The 16,729-nt window shown below is 42.9% G+C and overlaps 1 protein-coding gene across 1 annotated transcript in view; it reads left to right on the top strand.

Moving 5' to 3' along the window:
- LOC104627521 (golgin subfamily B member 1-like) overlaps positions 1-16,729 on the top strand; it is a gene marked incomplete at its 5' end in the record, with an annotated part of 40,226 nt that overhangs the window by 671 nt on the left and 22,826 nt on the right. The window contains 8 exon segments of the mRNA XM_010295814.1: positions 2,029-2,194; positions 2,431-2,842; positions 3,518-3,609; positions 3,911-4,010; positions 9,766-9,839; positions 13,849-13,939; positions 14,633-14,700; positions 15,569-16,729. Of these exon segments, the coding sequence (XP_010294116.1) occupies positions 2,029-2,194; positions 2,431-2,842; positions 3,518-3,609; positions 3,911-4,010; positions 9,766-9,839; positions 13,849-13,939; positions 14,633-14,700; positions 15,569-16,729 (2,164 nt within the window).

Below are 16,729 nucleotides of genomic sequence, written 5' to 3' on the forward strand. Positions count from 1 at the left end.
AGCAAAACCAGGTAAGTTTTCATGCTTTGCTTATTGTCTTACTCTCGTGTAAGTGGTGGATGGGACCTTTGTCAGTAGCTCAGAAGTTACCAGATTAGCTTATTTCTGGCACCAGGTTTTCAACATGAAATCAGCTGGGGTGCTCCCTCAGGTCAGGTTTTAGACCTGCAGGTCTGTATGCATAGCTTATAGTAGGTCCAGCCAGCAGACATCTCTAGTGACCCAGATTCTGGGCAGGTGGACAGGGACAAAGTCTATCCATACTCCAGGCTGCTGACTGATACATATCAAATACACACAATGCTTCACATAAGACAAAAGTGCCTAACACAGTTTTGCTGTAGCTACACTGTTTCTGGACTGCAGTATCCAGGCCAGATCAGAGCATAGACAGATATTCTTCAGTACGTCTTGTTGAGAACTTGCTAATATGACACAACTTCTGGAGTGGGTCTCACTTAATCATTTTGGAGCATGAAGAGAATGAGATCTGTGCATATATGACTATGTATATATGTGCCCCTTAAGACAAGGTTTAGTACACAGTTTCTTAAAAGGTTTGTTTGCAGATATAGGATGGGTGTATTTTTAATTTTTTTCCAATATCTGAACTTCTGAAAATAAATTTCCATGCCTTTAGAAGACACTTCTAATGTATCAGTCTCATGTTAGTAGGCTGCACAATCTCCAGCCAGTCTAGTGCTGAACCTCACTTTTATAACTTTTACACACTTATGCACCACTCTGTTTTCTTTTCCTGTGTGTCACAGCCAGGCACAGTGGTGGGACTTCTTAGGACCAGGAAGAGGTGAAGAACCTCAGTGAGCTGATTTGTACTCACTACTGATTACATTGCTTACCAGGGTGTTTCATAAGTGGTGGCATGGATATCTTCATGGCATGGTTGTTGGGGTCCCCTGACTACTCCTCTGTGTCTTTGACTCCCCTCATGCACATTATATGATCAGAGGGAGACCTTGGTACACATAAAAACTTGAGGCCATGTGGCTGATACTTCACTCCCATAAAGTGAAGGGAGCTCCTCATCAGACTCCTCCTGAAACTAGCTATGCTGATGGTCCACAGCTCCAGGAGGAGGAAGTTTGACAAAAAATATTCTGGCAAGTCTAGGGTCTGTTTCTGTTTCTGTTCCTTGGTTGTCTTAAATCTTTGGTCAGTGTCAATCAGCTTTCTGGGATCTTTCTTGAAGCACTAGGTACTGTGTAGAGCACACTGTTACCTCCAGTTTCCTATTTCAGCATTTTTGATCCCCTTTCACATACACACTTTCTGTCTTTTAATTGTACTCTGTAATTGTTGAGTTCCCCCTCTTTTGTTGTAGTCCTTCCTCCCCTTTTTGGGAAGCTTTCTTTCCTCTGAAAGAGAACTCATGGCCACTGTTCTATTGTTTCTTTCCTCTACATTCCCCTGCTCTAAATTAAGACTTTTCTTTCCCAAAATTGAAAGTTCTTGTTTCTCCCAGCATTGTTTTCTTGCAATGTGCAAATAGTAGAGCAGTTTCTTTCTAACAAATTGAGATTTCTGTCATGTTTATTTCCTCCTTTCTGCTACTTAGATATTTGAAAAAGATTTAATGGCAGTTTTAAAATAGAATTCACATAGTTTGCTTTGGTATTTGTCGTGGCCCGAAAGAAGTCGTTTAGGACTACCCCCTTCCCCATGAGACCAACGACCAACTTCATCATCCCCCTGGACTGAATTGAGGTGAAACGACACCAGCCAACCAATTTGACAATTTAATAATACACAATGCAAGGCATGAGGTTACATAAATGACTCAATGGCAACTACTCTAACTAAATAATTCAACTAAATAAACAAGTCCCCTCCAGCACATCTTTTACACTTCGACAAAGGGGGCGGGGGGGCGGGGGGAGAGAGAGAGCATGAGCGCGAGCAGAGAAGATATCACCACCCGTGGATCCAGCAGCGTCTTGTTGGTCCTCTTGATGCTCCTTGGTGGTGGGGGTCCCCCTTTTTGCTTCTGATGGTGTCCTTTTTATACAGTCCGAGTCCCACAATCTCCGTCTGCATGCATATACAACAGGCTGCATGCATATGCAACAGGCTGGTTCAATCAGGCAGTGGCACCTCTGCAGGCCTTGGTGTCTCCTCCCGGTCATTGTGCAGGCTGATTCAATCAGGCAATGGCATCTCTTGGTGTCTCCTCCCGGTATTCAATCAGGCAGTGGCACCTCTTGGTGTCTCCTCCTGGTATTCAGTCAGGCAATGGCACCTTATCTCGGTCTTTTCTGGGGTCCACCCCGTATTGAGGCACGTTCAAGCTTTTGTACCAAGAAAAAGGTGTGAGTTCCTCGGAACCGTGAAATGTTTAAGACAGAAACCGCATATTGGCGGCACAGTATTGAACTAGCTGAGAGTTAAATTCATTTCCGTATCCTTTTACAGACACTCCTAGATCAATGCCAGAAGATGGAAGTGGATCTAAACTCTTTGAGGCATGTGCTAGATGCAGAGAGACGAGAGTCTGAGGATCTCAGGGAGAAGATGGAGCTGGAACTAGCTGAGAGGAAGCTGTCCTCCCATTGCTTGCAGGAGGAGGTGCAGTGTCTCTCAGAACAACTGGAAGAGGCAAGAAGGGCGCAAGCTGAATTAGAGGTGAAGTATAAAGACCAGGAGCAGGAACAAAGGCTGGAGGTGGAAGAAAAAAACGTGCAGATCAGTTGTCTTAAGGTGGCTGAGCAAGAGCTGCAATCTAGCCATGCTGCCCTTGTAGCTGAAAACGATCAGCTGAAACAGGATGTTGACCGGCTGTTGCTGTTGTCTGCCGAAAACAGTGCTACAATACAGAAACTACAGGGTGAGCAAGCACAGCAGTTTGGTGAAGCAGGTTCTCAAGAGCCTAAGGGTCCTTGGGTTCCCTTTTATTTGGCTTTGTTTTTATAATAGCTCATAAGAAAGTCTTGGTATAACAATTCCTAATTGCGTAGGAACATAGGAGTGGTTGTACTGTATCAAACTAAAGGTCTCCCTAGTGTGATCCCACCTTTCTGTCTTTGGCAGTGACCAAACCCAGTTGCAAAAGGAGGAGCATAAGAGTAGGGCAGCATATATGGTGCTTTCCTTGTGTACTGTCCCAGCCTATAATCTTTTGAGGCTTATGGATTTCTCAAGCCAGATGTATTTTTTAATTAATTTTAATAACTTGTTGGATTTTTTCCATCAACTTATGTAAGTTCTTTTTAGATGTGCCACATTCTTCAGAGTCTGAATTTCTACTGAAATAATAAGTAAGACAACCAAGGCAAGCGAATTGTACCATTTTCTCTGTAGGCTTGTATTAGAACTAATAATGCTGATTATGCCTCAAGCTATTATTTCAAATTTAGTTTCTCCCAGCTCCTTTACAGCCCAAAACTGAAGCAGTGACTGAGATAAGGGATATAATATACTATTGTGTATATGTGTAAACAGGATGTATTTCAGCAAAAAAGGGAAGAACACATCATAACTCTCCTGTTTTCCCCTCCATTAGATGACCTTGTACAGAAGTATGAGGAATTTGTCTGCTGTCAGAATGAGCTGAAATCCCAGTCAGTAGGGCAGGTCTCTGAATTGGAGAAACAGGTATGATCTTTTCACACAAGTCTCCTGAAATTTTCCCATATGTTGAGGAACTGAAACCGAATGAAATGTTTGGAATTCCTTTTTTATGATGTATTGCTTGAGAAAGGCTTTTACAGGTTCTCTCAGCTGATGGGCAGCCATGTTATGACTATGGAAGCCTGGGAAGAATTTTGAGTCAATTTGAGTAATTTAAAAGTTGCCAGTTCATTTGTTAAAAGGTTAACTGAAAGATCAAAGAGTAATGTGTATGTATAAACTGTATTGAAATCTACCTTTCTCCTCTCCATCTATGTTTAAACAGGATGAAACAACTTCACAGGAAAAAATAATAGATCAGGAAGATCGGAATGGGACTTCACTTCTACCCACAGAAAATTTGGAAAGACAGAAGACTAAAGGTGGTATGACTATCTTACCTATTTGAATATTCTTAATATATTTAAGAACTATTCTTGCCTACTTTTAGATAATAAACATTCCATGGTTACTGGTTCATTATGCTTTCATTGCCAAGATTTTCAAAAATAGTACATAATTCTTTCCAGTGGTTAAAGTAGAATTTAATTCTAAAGGACAAAGGAACTAGTTGAATCTCAGACAGTGAACAGACTGACAGAAACAAATAAGTAAACCAAGTGGAGTTATTAGAAAGACTGGGCTGTGCATCATAGGCACGTAGTGGGGAATAATCACCTACTAGATTCCTTCAGTCCTAGAACATCTCCCTTCTCTCTTTTTATTCCATGAACTCACAATGCAAGTCTTCAATGGACTTCAAGACATCATTTAAAATCATAGAATGGTTTGGGTTGGAAGGAACTTTTAAAGATCATCTGGTCCAACCCCCCTGCCCTGGGCAGGGACATCCTTCACTAGATCAGGTTGCTCAAAGTCCCATCCAACCTGACCTTGAACATGACCAATGATGGGGCAACCAACAACTTCTCTGGGCAACTCAAAGAGAAGCAGCCCTCTTAAAAGGCTGCAATAAGGCCTCCCTGGAGCCTTCTGTTCTCCAGACTAAACAACTCCAAGTATTTCAGCCTTTCCTCATAGGAGAGATGTTTCAGCCCTCCGAGCATTTTTGTGTACCTCCTCTGGCCTGTCTCCAACAGGTCCATGTCTTTCCTGTGCTGAGGGCTCCAGAGCTGAATGCAGTACTCCAGGTGGGATCTCACGAGAGCAGAATAGAGGGCGAGAATCATCTCCCTTGACCTGCTGCCCACACTTCTTCTGATGCAGCCCAGGATATGATTGGTTTTCTGGGCTGCAAGCACACATTGCCAGCTCCTGTCCAATTTTTCATTTTCCAGTATGCCCAGGTCCTTCTCTGCAGGCCTGCTCTCAATCCACTCACCCCCTAGTCTGTGTTGATACTGGGGATTGCCCCAACCCAGGTGCAAGACCTTGCACTTGTCCTTGTTGAACTTCAGGAGTTCCTCATGGGCCTACTCCTCAGGCTTGTCAAAGTCCCTCTGGATGGCATCCCATCCATCTACTGAATCAACTGCACCACTCAGCTTGGTGTCATCTGCAAGCTTGCTGAGGGTGCACTCAATCCAACTGCCTATGTTGTGATTGAAGATCGTAAATAGTGTTGGTCTCCGTATGGACCCTTGAGGGAGAGCGCTCATTACTGGTTTCCTCTTGGACATTGAGCCGTTGACTATAACTCTTTGCACACAACCATCCAGACAGTTCCTTATTGATCTAACAGCCCATCCGTCAAACCCATATCTCTGCAATTTAGTGGCAAGAATGTTGAGGGGGACCATATCAAAGGCCTTGCAGAAGTCCAGCTTTTAATCTGATACTGTGCCCTGAGTTAAGATTGAGTATATCCAAAATGTACCTGGAAGGCTTTCATCAGCTTTCTTAAAAAGCAGGTCCTTCACTGAAAGGAATTCCACCTGAAAAATGCAATGACTTTTAGAGCTTCACTGTCATGTTACTTAAAAAGTCTTTCCTAATGCATGTTTACATGCATGTTTACTTCAAAACAAGCTTTTTTTGTTGTAATTTTGTTTTCACTGTGTGCGTTGAACACTTGGTTACTGATGTTTTTTAGCATTTTAAGCAGTGGGAGATGTAATTTCTTAAAAAAAACACCAAAAGGTTAAATGGAAACATGTAAAAAATCATGTTTCAAACCTCCTCTGTAGGTTCTAAATGCTTTGTTACTCTTCTTCATCTCCTGATGACTTTCTTATTTGTCAGTGTTATTTAAAGTGTGATGCCTGAAACTGCCCTTGGTACTCCAGTCCTAACTTGAGTAGAATGTAATAAGGATTTACATATAGTTACCTTATACTTTGCAATTTCTGATGATTTTCAAGCAGACCTCAAAAAATGCTTCCAAACTACTTAACTGTCATTTTCAAAAATGTGAACACTTTGTACAGTCTTTTAATTTTCATGGGTTTAGCAGTGCAATTGCTCTCTTTACTAGCCACATGGATTCCTTAAACTTTTTTTGAAGTAGCTCTTTGAGTGATTGAATGTCTCTCCTCCTGCTACATAAGAGACCATTGAGTTTACCTTTTTCTACTTTCCCATCTGCACTAAAAAAATAGACAAAGGTTAGGTTAACAGTTGGACTCAATGATCTTAAGGGTCTTTTCCAACCTAAATGATTCTATGACTCTGTCATCTTCAGGAAAAGCCTATAAAGTTCAGCCATTTAGCCAATTGCAAAGAAAGCAGATATCTGGATTGAGAGCTATAGATTGCTTTTCAGAGTCACTGTATAGATAATTTAACATAAGGCTTTCCCTAGTTTTTGAATGCTTCTAAGTTGATATTTCTGGGGAAGAAAGACATACTGTATAAGTTGTTTGACTGGGCCTTATACTAAAATGTTGAGGCATCATCTCTAACAGAATTAGCTAGAACTGAGATGAATCAGAATCACAGAATAATTTATGTTAGAAGGGATCGAAGGTGGATTTTAGTCCAGCTTCCTCCTCAAAGCAGGGTCAACTGTGAGATCAGACCAGGTTGTTCAAGCCTTTATGCAGTCAGGTCTTGAAAACCTCCAATGATAGTGACTGTACAACCTCCCTGGACAGCCTGTTGTGACACTTGACTGTCCTCATAGCAAAAAAGGTCTTCATTACATGCAGTTGGAATCTATTTTGTTTCAATAGATGTGTGTTGTCTTCTGTTCTCCTACTTTGCACCACTGTAAAAAGCCTGGCTCTGTCTTCACAATAAACTCTTCATAGGTGTTGGAAGGCTGCTTTTAGATCTCCCTAAAGCCTTCTGTTCTCCAGGGTAAAAAAGCCTTGTTTTCTCAGCTTCTTTCCTCACAGGGAAAGTGCTCCAGCCATGTGATCATACTGGTGGTCTTCTGCTGAACTTGCTTCATTTTATCAAGGTTTTTCCTATATTGGGGGTCCAAAACTGAATGTAGTACTTGAAATGTAGTCTGAGTGCCCAGTAGAAGAAGATAATATCTTTGATCGATCTGCTGGCTAGACTGCTGTTCATACAGTCCAGGTTGTTGTTGACTTGTTTGCTGCCAGGCACACTTGCTGGCTGATGGTTAGCCAGTGTCTAGCAGATCCTCTTCATCCTTTCTTGCAGAGCTCCTCCCCAGCCTGCATTCCCAGGGGTGGGACTTTACATTTGTCCTTGTTGAATTTCATGAGATTCCTGTTGCCCCATTCTTCTAGCCTGTCTAGGTTGCTGTAAATGGCAGCCCTGCCAGTGAGGGTATGAGCTGTTTCCGCGCAGTGTGTTGTGTTCTCCAAACTTGAGTGTGGACTCTGCCACCTCCAGGTCACAGAAAAAGGAGGTCTCAGATAGACCTCTGTGATGTTCCATTTTTTATTAGCCTCCAGACAGAGTACAACCTGTTCACCACTATTCTCTGAGCCTAATCATCCAACCAGTTTTTTTATACATTGAGTTGTCCTGCAGTCCAGACCATTTCTTCTTATTTTCGATACCAAATTATTGTGTGAAACACTGGCAAAAGCCTTGCTGAAGTCAAGGTAAATGCTGTCTGCTGCTCTCACCTCATCCACAAACGCATAAAAGGCAGTCGGGTAGTCCAAATATGATTTAACCTGGTAAATACATGCTGACAGTTTCTCAGTCACTGCCTCCTCTTCCATATGCCTGCTAACGTACTCCAAGAGGACTCACTTCGTGATTTCTGGAGGGACAGCAGTGAGGCATGCTGGCTTGTAGTTTCCCACATCATCTTTCTGACCTTTTTTTTGAAGATGGATACACTATTTGTCTTTCTCCAGTCACAGTGGACTTTCCTCAATTTCCATAACCTTTCAGTGATGATGTTGTCCTTCCAAGGACACTGGCCAGCTCTCTCAGGACCCTTGAATGCAAGACAACCCATCTGTTCTCATAAATTCGTATTGCTCAATTTCTCACAAGTAGTCCCAAAGTCAATCCTCAGGACAGAGGCTTGGAAGACTTTGTTGGTGAAGACAAAGACAAAGAAGGTACAGAGTATCTTAGCATTACCTGTGTGCACTGTCACTAAATCATAAACCTCAGTCAGTGGCAGTCCCACATATTCCTTGTTCAGCCTTTTACTACTAGTGTAGAGGAAGAAGCTATTCTGGTCGCCTTTGACATTCCTTGCAAGTCTCAGCTTCGGTCATTTCTGGCTTTTCTAACATTGTCCATAAATGTTCCTGAATTTCTGCCTTGCAGCCTGTCCCTGTTTTTATCTCCTGTATAATATTTCTTTGCCTCAAAGCTCTGTCATGAGTTCCCTGTTTACTTAAGCCAGTCTCCTGATAAGTTGACTTGTTTTCCTAAGTGTTGAGATGGACTGTCCTTGCTCTTGGAGGGTCTGTCTTTACAAACCTGCCAGCCTTCCTGAGCCTTCCTGAGCCTTTCTTCACAGAAGAGGTGCTTGTGTCCCTTCATCCTCTTTGTGGCTCTTTGTTGGACTCTCTACAGTATGCCCATGTCTTTCCCATTCTCAGGGGCCCAGAATTGGACACAGTACTCCAGGTGTGGCCTCGCCAGTACTGAGTAGAGGCAAAGGAATACTTTGCCTAATGCGGCCCAGGATACCATTAGCCTTCTTTGTGGCAATGGCATGTAGCTGCCTCCCAGTCAGCTTGGTATCAGCTGGGACACCCAGGGCCTTTTCTGCAAAGCTACTTTCCACCTGGGTGGTCCCCAGCATAAACTGGTGCTATGGTTGTTCCTCCCCAGGTGGAGGACTTTGCACTTCTCCCTGTTGAACTTCATGAGGTTCCTGTCGGTCCATTTCTCCAGCCTGTCCAGGTGCCCCGGATGGCAGCACAGCCCTCTGGTGTACCAGCAACTTCTCCCAGTTTTGTGTCATCTGCAAGCTTGCTGAGGGTGCAATCTGCACCATCACCCAGATCATTAATGAAGATGTTGAACAGGATTGGACCCAATATTGACCCCTGGGATACGCTGCTAAGTTACTGGCCTCCAACTAGACTTCATGCTGCTAATCACCACCCTCTTGGCTGGCTATTCAGCCAGTTTTCAATCCACCTCACTGTCTCTTCATCCAGTGCATACATCAACAGGTTCTCTATAAGATTCTTAGGGGAGACAGTGCCAAAAGCCTTAATGAAGGCCTTGACGATATCCACTGCTCTCCCCTCATCTACCAAGCCAGTCATTTCATCATATACAGTGACACACCTATGATAACTGGTGTTTATATGCTAGTTTACAGAGATATAAGTGTAAAAATATCCTGAGTCAAACAGCTGGGTTCTTGTACCAGTCTTCGCTTGGACCATGGCCCTTGAGTATTTTATTCTTCTCTAATTTTAACAATTTCTCACTTCATTTTTACCCAAATGAAATTTGAAACATTTTGCTACAATAGTTCTTTCTTTTTCCTCCTTTATAAAAATGTTTCTTAAAACTTGAAACTCTTATCAGCTGTCCTTTAATTTTAGTCTGTATAACAACAATTGTTCTTTTCTAAAAGGTGCTTAAAGCAGCATGTTACTTTAGTAGTTTGCCTCTAAAAAAAAGAAACGCATTATCCAATGTCAGTGTTATATATCTCCACTACATAAGTGTTACTAACGGCCAGGTGCCCTGTTCTGTAAAGCTCCTGGAAGAATATCCTGTTCCTCTCTAAATCAGAGTTTTAATTTTCAAAGAAATTGTTTGTGCTTGATGTTTCAGAAATACCACACTTGCAACTTGTTCTCCAGGAGCCTCAGCAGGCAGCTGTGATGGTCACAGAAAATGTGAAACAGGTAATGATTAAGCAGCTGAAATAAGCTGAAACTAAAATAGGCCAAGGACTGGCCTTAAAACAGCTAAGCTGTTACAGCCTTTTTTAACAATCCTCTTTGGAAGGTTATTATTAACTGGATTAATGATGAAAGACGGAAATAGCTTCCAAATACTGCTTGTACTGTGTTCTTATCAGACTTTATTCCCTTTTGCCGGCTGCATGGAATTCTTGTGCCCTTCATCCACCCAATCTGTATTTGTGCTATTTTCTGCCTCTTGTGAGTTAGTTCTTCAACACAGCCTTAGGCTAAACTGAGGCAAGTCTCAGGAAATACAATTCCAAAGGCTCAACTGTCATTATAGGATGCCTTTCAAATGAACCCTATCCATCCTGACTGCCCTGATGGGTATCTGGCAGACTGACTGGAGGAAGCTGAGTCTCTTTGTTGGGAGACAAGTAGACTCTATCCTTGTACTCTTCCACTGTGAACAGCTGCAGGTACAATTGCAGTCAACTTGTGAGAAGAGTACAGGGTTAGATACCTGCTGCTTTGCTTTATACTCAGTCAGCAAGGTGATGGAGGTGACTGCCTCTATATATCGGTAGTAAGAATTTGTTGTAGAATTGGTCATTAGCTTAGAGCGAGGTCTTGGCTTTTTCCAGATTGCTCCACTGTGTTTCAATCTGCCAACAGGGGGAAGAAGATGATGTGTTTTATCTAATGCGTTCTTCTCAGACAGAGAGTTTATAGTGTATTATTACTGTGAAGTATTAGGGCAAAAGTTGACATTTGTGACTCGTGTTGGAACTGGAGAGGCATTTTGATTCAGCTCGTCCTGCTTGACTTGAGACCCCTACATTCCAACTGCCTACAGTTGAGGTGTAAGGTAATGGATCAACGAGTACATACACACACACCTCGCCCCCCCCATGGTCTTTTGAGGGGCAGATATAAGCCTTTGAATGATTTTCTAGAGCCCCTTTATAGACAGTGATGATAACAGGATCTTTAGCATATGATTCATCTGGACCAAGGTGGATGTTGAAAATGGGTTAATGAATCCAACCCTGGAATTGTCCATTCCAATGTCTTAATTATAGAAAGAGTCTAGCTAAGTAGCTTGCATAGAATCATAGAATAGTTTGGGTTGGAAGGGCCTTTAAAGGTCATTTAGTCCAACCCCCCTGCAGTGAGCAGGGACACCTTTAACTAGATCAGGTTGCTCAGAGCCCCATCCAACCTGACCTTGAATGTTGCCAGGGATGGGACAAGTATGTAAGTATTTACACTTGGACAGCTCTATCCTGCCATTTGTGCATCTGACCCATGACTTCAGGCCAAGATATGTGTGAATCCAAACCCAGTTCAGGGCTTTGGGTCATGGGCACAAGTTACTTGGATACATGCCCCATTTCAGTGCTTGGATCTTGCAAAGGGCAAGTGCTCTAGAACTTGGGACTGGAGATCATTTCCTTATGATTGAGGAATTTTCCATTTCCTTACCTGAAGAACCTGAACATGCACGAGTCTATGGGACCTGATGAGATGCATCCCAGGGTCCTGAGGAAATTGGCTGATGTAGTTGCCAAGCCACTCTCCGTGATATTTGCAAAGTCCTGGCAGTCAAGTGAAGTCCCTGGAGACTGGAAAAAGGGAAACACTGCACCCATTTTTAAAAAGGGTAGCAAGAAGGACCCTGGGAACTACTGACCCATTAGACTCACCTCTCTGCCTGGGAAGGTCATGGAACAGATCCTCCTAGAAGCTATGCTAAGGCACATGATGGACAGGGAGGTGATTCGAGACAGTCAGCATGGGCAAGTCCTGCCTGACCAACCTGGTGGCCCTGTGTGATGGAGTGACCATGTCAGTGGACAAGAGAAGAGCTGCCGATGTCGTCTGTCTGGACTTCTGTAAGGCCTTTGACAGGGTCCCCCACAACATCCTTCTCTCTAAATTGGAAAGAGATAGTTTTGATGGGTGGACTGTTGGGTGGATAAGGAATTGGTTGGATGTCGCATCCAGAGGGTAGTGGTCAACAGCTCAATGTCCAGATGGAGATCGGTGACAAGTGGTGTCCCTGAGGGGTCTGTATTGAGACCAGTACTCTTAAATATCATCAGTGACAGACCGTGGGATCGAGTGCACCCTCAGCAAGTTTACAGGTGAAACCAAGCTGAGTGGTGCAGTTGACATGCCTGAGGGACATGATGCCATCCAGAGGGACCTGGACAAAGCTCGAGGAATGGGCCCGTGTGAACCTGATGACATTCAACAAAACCAAGTGCAAGGTCCTGCCCCTGGGTCGGGGCAACCCCCAGTATCAGCACAGGCTGGGGGATGAAGGGATGGAGAGCCGCCATGCTGAGAAGAACTTGGAGGTACTAGTGGACAAAAAGCTGGACATGAGCCGGCAATGTGCGCTCATAGCTCAGAAGGCCTGTATTCTGGGCTGCATCCAAAGCAGCATGTCCAGCAGGTTGAGGGAGGGGATTCTGCCCCTCTGCTTTGCTCTGGTGAGACCCCTGCAGTGCTGCGTCCAGCTCTGGAGCCCATAGAACGGGAAAGACGTGGACCTATTGGAGAGGGTCTAGAGGAGGCCACCAAAATGCTCAGAGGGCTGGAACACCTCTGTTGTGAGGCCAGGCTGAGAGAGTTGGGGTTGTTCAGCCTGGAGAAGAGAAGGCTCCAGGGAGACCTTATTGCAGCCTGCCAGGACTTAAGTGTACTTAAAGGTGGCTTAGAAGAAAGATGGAGACAGACTTTTTAGCAGGGCTTGTTGTGATAGGGCAAGGGGTGATGGTTTTAAACTAAAAGAGAGCAGATTCAGACTAGATATAAGGAAGAAATTTTTGACGAGGGTGGTGAAACAGTGGCCCAGGTTGCCCAGGGAAGTAGTAGATGCCCCATCCCTCGCAACATGCCAGGTCAGATTGGACAGGGCTCTGAGCAACCTTGTGTAGTTGAAGATGTCCCTGCTCATTGCAGGGGGGTTGGACTAGATGACCTTTAAAGGTCCCTTCCAACCCAAAGATTCTATGATTGTGTGATCTGTATTTACATTCTGGGTAGTTGCAGGAAATGTTAATTCTGAACATTTTGTTTTCAGTCTTTCTGCTGTTGCGTTGGGGTATTTTTACGCCTTTTTTGGTGTGGGAGAGAATAGTTTTTTAGAGACACTTTACTTAGTTCTGACTTGTAGTCTCTTTATACTCTAGTTCAAACCTTTTCCCGCAGAAGTAGTACTAACGATACCAATTGTTTGTTGTGGTGAAAGACAGTGTACATTGGGAACAAGCTAGAAATATTGCTGTTCATTTTAATTGCATGTTAACTTATAAGTGGACTTTTCAGAATGAAGAAATTAGTAGATGAAGTCTTAATTCTTGTATGGATGTCAACAGCAAACTAACCAATTTCCTGGGCTTTATTCAGCATCTTTGTATGGGCAAAAAGAGTTTGTGTCTGTGAAATATCAAAATCTCCTCTTTCTTTCCAGTGTGTTCCATCTTCTTCAACAGTCAGATTCTGTCCTGTCTGACAGTGAAGTGTGAGACATATATCAGTTAATAGATTGCTGTGGGGTGGTTTGTTTGTGTGTTGGAGCCTGGTGTAACTTTCCTGGGAAGACTGCAGGTTCTTTATCTGCTGGAGTAGTGAGGCATACAGTGACAAACACATGACTTCTCACCCTCTCTGCTTGGGTGGTTCAGTGAAAGGTTATAAATATATAGTTAGTCCCTTTGAAACAGCGAAGATGGAAGAGGAAGCATCTCAAGGTGAGAAGGAAGTTACTAGAATTGTTGCATTCATTGATATCCTAATCTGCCGAGATATGTCTTAGTCTCTTGCTTAATATCAAAACCAATCTACCTTTTTAAAAAATTTATTTTCATTAGGCATCAGAGTTGCATCTAAAGTTGGGACTGAAAGTTTTACTTAAAGCTTGGCAGAGCAGCAGCAGTTAAGATAGCTGTCTTCTAATGCAAAGATCATGGATCAAAACTACTTTTTCTTCAACCAATAGAGTAAGAATGTTGGACCTGAGGTGAAATTGCAAGACATGCAGACTCTGGAAGCTCCAGACTCTTATGTAGACTCCTCTTCTACTTCTACAGGTGAGGACACAGAATAAGGCATGTGTCAAGAAAATTGTGGAAATTTGAGAAGTTTCAGGGACAAATCTAAGGTGATCTTGTAAAGAAGAGCTTTGAAGTCAGAATCTAAAGATGTACAGGAGATAGAAAAGATGCACATGAGGTAGAAGAGAACATTCTAATGTGGGATGGATAGGATATATCACAAGGGAAGAAAGAAGTGGTTCCTAAGGTGAGAAAGGGAGAAGGGTTTGAAGGAGAGTATGTTTGTAGATGCAAAGGCTGATGTGTAAGACAGAAGAGAATTAAGGTGAGATGAAGAATTGTGTTCCTCTCTGCAAGCTAGTAAGTTTCATTTTGTGTCTGGAATTACCACCACAACCCCCACACTCAAATTATAAAAAACCAAAACCCAACCCAAAACCAAACGTGTTACCTAGTTCACTTGTTTCTTTGCCTCGCCATTCTTTTGTAGAGGTTAGGTATAGTGTAGACTTAGGTGATGCCAGCATGCAGCAAATGCAGGTAGTTTCGCATGTACAGAGCTATTGGGGATGTCTGGGTGCAATCTATAGGCTCAAACTCTTTTTTTTTTTTCTTTCTCACCTTGGAAGCCAGAGAAACTCCAGTCTCATATATTGTCTCTCCACTTACCTACTGACTTTACATGCAACTCATTATGTTGATGGTGACAAGTGTACCTTTTATCACTAGGTGTGTCAAGAGAGCTGGTGAATTCTGAAGTGCAAAAGCATTTTGATGACACTTTGGTGCTCCCTGAGGTACAAATTTAGTCCAGAACTTTTTTCCTCTCTGGATTGTATGCATTTGTGGATACAAAAACTTTAATTTAGTTTGAAAGCCCCCAAAAGTTGTTTTTTTTTTAACATCCCATAACTTGAAGTGATTGTTGTAACACTGCAGCAGGCTTTAAGAGATAGCTCTCCTTTAATGGTTCCCCGTAAATTGTTTCTGCCCTCCAAACTGTGAACGGACAGCCTTTATAACACAAGATGGTGTTATAAGCCCACTTATTGGTGGGCTGCTGATCCATGCTTCCTGGGAAGGATTTGTGAGTGCTTTTCTTTTGTAATCTATTTTTGGGGGTGGGAGGAAACCTTAAGACAGTTATTTGGAAAAAACCAAGCACTTTGGTCCAGATGCTTTGTCTAGTGCTCTCACTTTGGAGATGGACACAGACAGGAATATGGGCTTCTACATTGTTTCTTTGCCATGTTAAGTGGACAAATAGAATAGGGGACAAAACCTCCTCATTCAGAGACTACAGATAGGATGCCAGGAAAATGTGGCTGCATAAGTACACTGGAGGGCTTGTGAGGTTCACAGGAGAACTGAAACACTTCAGAATCATACTATCTTGTAATCAAGAAAGACTGGGAAATAATGGAATAGGAAGTACATTTATGGTCTAATCCTAAAGCCAGAATCTTTCATGCTGCAACTTCAGAAACTAAAATGAACAGAAATGACCTGAGGAGTCCTCCTGTTATTAGTAAGGCCACTATTTATTGCAGTAGCCAGCTCAAGAAAGGGTATCCTTAAACTGCAAAATGTGGAAAGCAGGTACTTCCAAAAGTGACCCTTTCACAGGATTCAAAGGAAAATTGACACCTAATTATTTTCTTTTAGGCAAGAACAGATGGCTTTCCCAATGGAAGCGAGCAGTTTACTGAGGAAAGTTGTCTGCCTGGAATTCCAGAATATCTTGCTGCAGAAAAACAGAAAGAGCTGTCAGTTTTGCTGCTGGAACTGAAAGAAGCCCAAGAAGAAATAACTTTTCTGAAAAGGCAGCTCAAGGGCCCAAACGGCCAAACTTCTACAGGTAACCAAACAGGAGAGGCAGCTAACCAGCTGGAAGATAATTCCCAGATACGGTTTCTTGAGAGGGAAGAGCAAAAGGCTTCAGACACACAAAATGAGTTGGGCTGTAGCTCATTACTGAGAGAAATAGAAATGCAGCAAATTGGTGTGCTTCAGGAAAACAGAATCAGTCTTCAGGAAGTGCCCCAGGAGAGCACTGTCCCATTCAGAGGGGAGATGGAGGCAATGCAAGAAGTCTCTACCGCAGATCCAGAGCCTGGCATCTCTCAATCTCAAGAACTGATAAGGTTACAAAACCAAATTACAGAACTGCAAATAATTCTGCAGAAATCAGAAGAATCCTATAAGAAAGATCTAGGAGAAAAAGGTGCAGAAATAAATAAGCTAAACCAGTTGGCTGAGGAATATAGAAAAAAAATAGAGGATTCTGACAGTGCATTTTGTATTTTGACTGAAGAACGAGATCAGCTCCTGTGTCAGATGAAGGAACTTTCTACCATAACTGAACTGAAAGAGCAAGTGAAGCAACTTGAGGAAAATCTAGCTCTTTCAGAAAAGCAGAGACTGTCAGACAGTCAAAGCAGTCTTCTGAGAGAACAAATCCAGAGCCTTAAAAATGAATTTAAATCCAAGGAGATAAAAATTGAAGCTTTGCAAAAAGACTTGGATGAAGCGCAACTTCAGCTTTCTGATCAGGCCATGCAATTAAAAGATCTGAGAAGCCAGATCAAGAAGAAGGAATGTGAAGTTCTTGATCTAGAACAACTTTTAAGGAAGAATACAGCTGAGATAGAAGAGCTTTCCCAAACTTTAGCCTTAAAGGGATGTGAAGCAGCAAGACTGGAACAGCTTGTGGCTGAACACACCAGGTCTATAGAGACCCTGCAACAAACCTTGCTAGAGAAAGACCAACAGATGACAGAGATCAGTGTCAGCATGACTGAGAAAATGGTCCTGCTGGACGACGAG

This window comes from Phaethon lepturus, unplaced genomic scaffold (assembly GCF_000687285.1).
Source record: "Phaethon lepturus isolate BGI_N335 unplaced genomic scaffold, ASM68728v1 scaffold10481, whole genome shotgun sequence".
NCBI lineage: Eukaryota > Metazoa > Chordata > Aves > Phaethontiformes > Phaethontidae > Phaethon > Phaethon lepturus.